This window comes from Asparagus officinalis, chromosome 5, assembly GCF_001876935.1.
Source record: "Asparagus officinalis chromosome 5, Aspof.V1, whole genome shotgun sequence".
NCBI lineage: Eukaryota > Viridiplantae > Streptophyta > Magnoliopsida > Asparagales > Asparagaceae > Asparagus > Asparagus officinalis.
In genome coordinates this window covers 634,101-637,713 of record NC_033798.1, presented here as the reverse complement: position 1 = coordinate 637,713, position 3,613 = coordinate 634,101, and the positions used below count along the sequence as shown (strand labels likewise).

At 40.1% G+C, this 3,613-nt stretch overlaps 2 protein-coding genes across 2 annotated transcripts in view; one reads left to right on the top strand and one right to left on the bottom strand.

Annotated features, from left to right (window-relative positions):
- On the top strand, positions 7-981 carry LOC109840630 (late embryogenesis abundant protein ECP63-like). Its single transcript, XM_020409358.1, has 3 exons — positions 7-136; positions 216-340; positions 444-981. The coding sequence occupies exons 1-3, from the start codon at positions 68-70 to the stop codon at positions 721-723; spliced, it is 474 nt and encodes a 157-aa protein (XP_020264947.1). The 5' UTR covers positions 7-67; the 3' UTR covers positions 724-981.
- LOC109840629 (ADP-ribosylation factor 1-like) overlaps positions 1,571-3,613 on the bottom strand; it is an 8,918-nt gene continuing 6,875 nt past the window's right edge. The window contains exons 6-7 of the mRNA XM_020409357.1: positions 2,889-2,970; positions 1,571-1,907 (exon numbers count right to left, since the gene is read on the bottom strand). Of these exons, the coding sequence (XP_020264946.1) occupies positions 1,902-1,907; positions 2,889-2,970 (88 nt within the window). The 3' untranslated portion in view covers positions 1,571-1,901. The remainder of the gene's footprint in view (positions 1,908-2,888; positions 2,971-3,613) is intronic.

The following is a 3,613-nucleotide window of genomic DNA, read 5'->3' as shown; positions in this document are numbered from 1 at the left end:
GAAGGATTCGGCGATCGGGAAGATAGGGGAGTACAAGGATGCGGCAGCCGAGAAGGCGAGGAGTGCGATGGACTATCTTACGGGGAAGAAAGAGGAGACCAAGCAGAAGACTGCCGAAACTGCTGAAGAAGCAAAGGTGAACACAAATCTTTATCCATTGGACAGGGAAAAAAAAAGAAAACTTAATTAACTATCTAAATCCTGTTTTATCCCAGGAGAGGATGGGTGCAACGGAGGAATCGACGAGACAGAAAATGGAAGGGTTGAAACTCCGGGCAAGGGACGACAAGGAGGAAGCCGGGCAGAAGGCTGGGGAAGCCAAAGAGACTGCAATGGAGAAGTAATAATCGATCACTAGTTAATTATCTTGCATTATTGCATACAAACTGACTTGATTTGGGATTTTTATTTTCAATTTCTTTTTTTTTGGGGGTGTGTTGTAGGGGGCGAGAGGCGGAGGGAGGGATACTGAGTTCCATAGGCAATGTAACCGAGGCGATCAAGGAGAAGTTCTCCACGGGGACCACCACGGGACCCAAGGAGACGGTGGAGCATAGGAGGTACGTGGCCGGAGGCGGCCCCGAGCACGGAGGGGAGGAGGCTGATGTGGCAGTGAGGCTGAAACAGTCGGAGCAGATGCACGGGCAAACTTTCAATGACGTTGGTCGGGTGGAGGAGGGGGAGGAGGAGGGTGGCCGCGGGGAGCGCCACGGCAAGATGTGAGTTCTTGGATCTTGCTGTGTGTATTTGGTTTGTTTGTTTAGTTGTTGTGGTATTTTGCTTGTGAGGTGGTTGATGCCCCATATATGTAATGTGTGTTGAAGTTTTGTTGCGTCCCATGATGATGGGTACTGATGACAGTGAGATGTAAACAAATCAAAGTGCTTACTGCTCAGTATTTCCAGGTATCTTGCTTATATTTGGTCAGTACCCGCAGATATCTTGCATATAATATTTGATGGTAAATGGAAGTTTCTGTCATTATCTATTGCCCTCTCAGTGAGTAACGAGATATTACGTTACTGACATCAGCTATCCAAACGGAATTGATTGATGCATATAGACCGGTCAAAAGTGGATTGCAAACTGCAAAATGCAAAATTGCTTCTGAACTGCGGGAGAAATAAAAATGCGAAGCCTCCTTTGAATCTCTATCCAAATTCCCTAATGTCGCCCCATCTCTCCCGAGGATCTCTCTTCCGAAGCTCTATAGGAGTCGATGCAAGGGACCAAGTTGTCACGAATAGTTCCCCAACTTCCGTATATATGTAGAATCGAATTCGAATTTGTTCTAATATTCAACTCGAATATATGTAGAATCGAATTCGAATTTGTTCTAATATTCAACTCGAACTCGAATACAAAGTCGAACATCACAAATCTGAACCGAATTTGAATTCAAATGTTATGATGTTCAATTCGATTCGGTTCATTTCCACCCCTAAATTAGTACAACTTCGCAAGATAAGAAAATGAAGATTCAAACTCCGCTTTCCCACAGGCTGATCAATTTGGGTCCAAAAATGAGGACAAGATTCATAGAGTTGTTACAACACAAACAAAGCTGCGATAATCACACTGCCACAACTAGAGTAATAGAATAGATGATAATGCGTCTCAACACAATCTGCAATTAACTGGTAGCATATATGACAGTAGAATAGCATGTATAGGAATACTGTTGGTAGCCGAAATAAAATTTAGTACTACATTGCATACTAAAGTTTCTTAATAGGAAAAGGAAAAGGAAAAAAAAAGCTGAGCAAAATACTTCCCACGGAGATTTTGAGGTCCCACAGAATGTAAATCCCAAAGGCATAAACATATCTTGCTGGTGGCAAACTCCGCTCAACACCGAGTAAACAGCAACGTCCTAGTTCTGTCAAAACTCCCAGGAATTTTCAACCCTAGCACATATAAAAATTAATACAAAATGATGTCATTGAAAATTCCTAATACGTAAGAAATACACGTATCAGTAAAAGGTTGGAGGTTATTTCTATGGAGGGTAAAATATGGAAGAACCCGTAGTAAAGACACCAGCTAGGAGAATTTGATAAGACAAAGGCTCTGTTTGGCAAAACTAGCTGAAAGCTGCGAGATTATAGCTGAAAGCTGTCAAGCTAGCTGAAAGCTGTGAAATTATAGCTGAAAGCTGATAGCTGTGTAGCTAGCTGATTGACTAGAGCTGTTTGGCAAAAAAAGCTATACAACTAGCTTAAATTTGTTAAATGACTAAAAAGGTCATGCAATATTATTAATATAAAATTAAAATTATTAGGGACAAAAACGGAAGAAAAAAATTGACAGCTCCTTCCCAAAGACGAACGCTACTTGAGATAGCTTTCCAAAAGCTACTTGCAAAAGACACAATCTCCAAAATAATCTTCTCCTATTTTTGGTCACCAAACAGCTCTACTAGCTTATTGACCAAGTCAATAAGACACAAGCTCTTAGATAATACACTTTTTTTGGTTGCCAAACAGTGCCAAAGGCTAATAGTAAACAAATTTACATTTCCACTAGCTATCATCTATACACATATAGATGTTACAAGGATATTTGCTCTTGCCAACAACTTTGAAAACAATGAATTTCTGGACTAGTCCCGGGACAGGGAGCCAACACCTCACCTGTCCCACTCAGGGTCCCCTATTATGGGGTCCCTGAGGCATTTTTCGTCCAAGAAAACATGGTTAGAAGTAATTAAGAAGTAATTAACAGAGCTAAGTTGAAAAATGGGATTCATATAGCGAGGGGCTATAGGTTTAGTTTGAAATTCATTGGGCTTCAACAAATTTGAGATAACGGTAATCTAAAGCAAGCATGGTACAAATGTATTTCCATAAAGGGCATAGATGAAGTAAAATCTGTGTCCTGGAGGATACCTTGCTAGCAATGTTGCTGGAGAGCCAATCAAGTCCTTCATACAACCCCTCACCAGAAGTAGCACAGGTGCTCTGGATGTACCTGAGAGACCACACGCATACTTAGCATTATTACCCCGTCACAGGATCATCGTATGTATAAAATTTATCTATCGACTTAATACATAGCATTCAAATGTCGGCATGTATCTAACTTTTGAACTAATACAAACACTGTGTTTGAACAACCACAACCACATTCAGATGTCACCATCAAATAATGTATATTTTCCTGAAGTTATATGAATGAACAGTCAGCAGTTTAGCGTGCATTTTTGTCAAGAAATGGGATAAATTATGTTAAAACACAAAATTTATCAAATGTGTCCGTCAGATAGAGTTAGATATCTTATTAGTTATACGAACCAACATCACCAGATAGAAATGCATTTTGTTGTTGGGAAATGGGATATATGCATCTACGCATCAGATATATGTCCAAGAAACCGTGAATGTTTTAAACTAAAACATGTACTGTATAATTGGGCACGTGTCTACACAAATGTATGTATATACTTAAGAAGTGTCCAAGGAGTGTCCAACACAGACAGATACGGGAGCCAAGGTAACCTACTGAATACACACTAATTACCCATTTAATCACCACTATAACCTCACCATTAATCCCTTTAATATACTCATTAATATGAAATTAAGCCATCTAACCCTTGAGTTTCAATCATAAG

What these genes read in the sequence shown, in the direction of transcription:
- LOC109840630 (XM_020409358.1), top strand. Translation starts at nt 68, where the DNA reads ATGGACTATCTTACGGGGAAGAAAGAGGAGACCAAGCAGAAGACTGCC. An exon ending in AAACTGCTGAAGAAGCAAAG is followed by an intron (nt 137 to 215) that starts GTGAACACAAAT and finishes GTTTTATCCCAG; the next exon opens with GAGAGGATGGGTGCAACGGA. An exon ending in AAAGAGACTGCAATGGAGAA is followed by an intron (nt 341 to 443) that starts GTAATAATCGAT and finishes GGTGTGTTGTAG; the next exon opens with GGGGCGAGAGGCGGAGGGAG.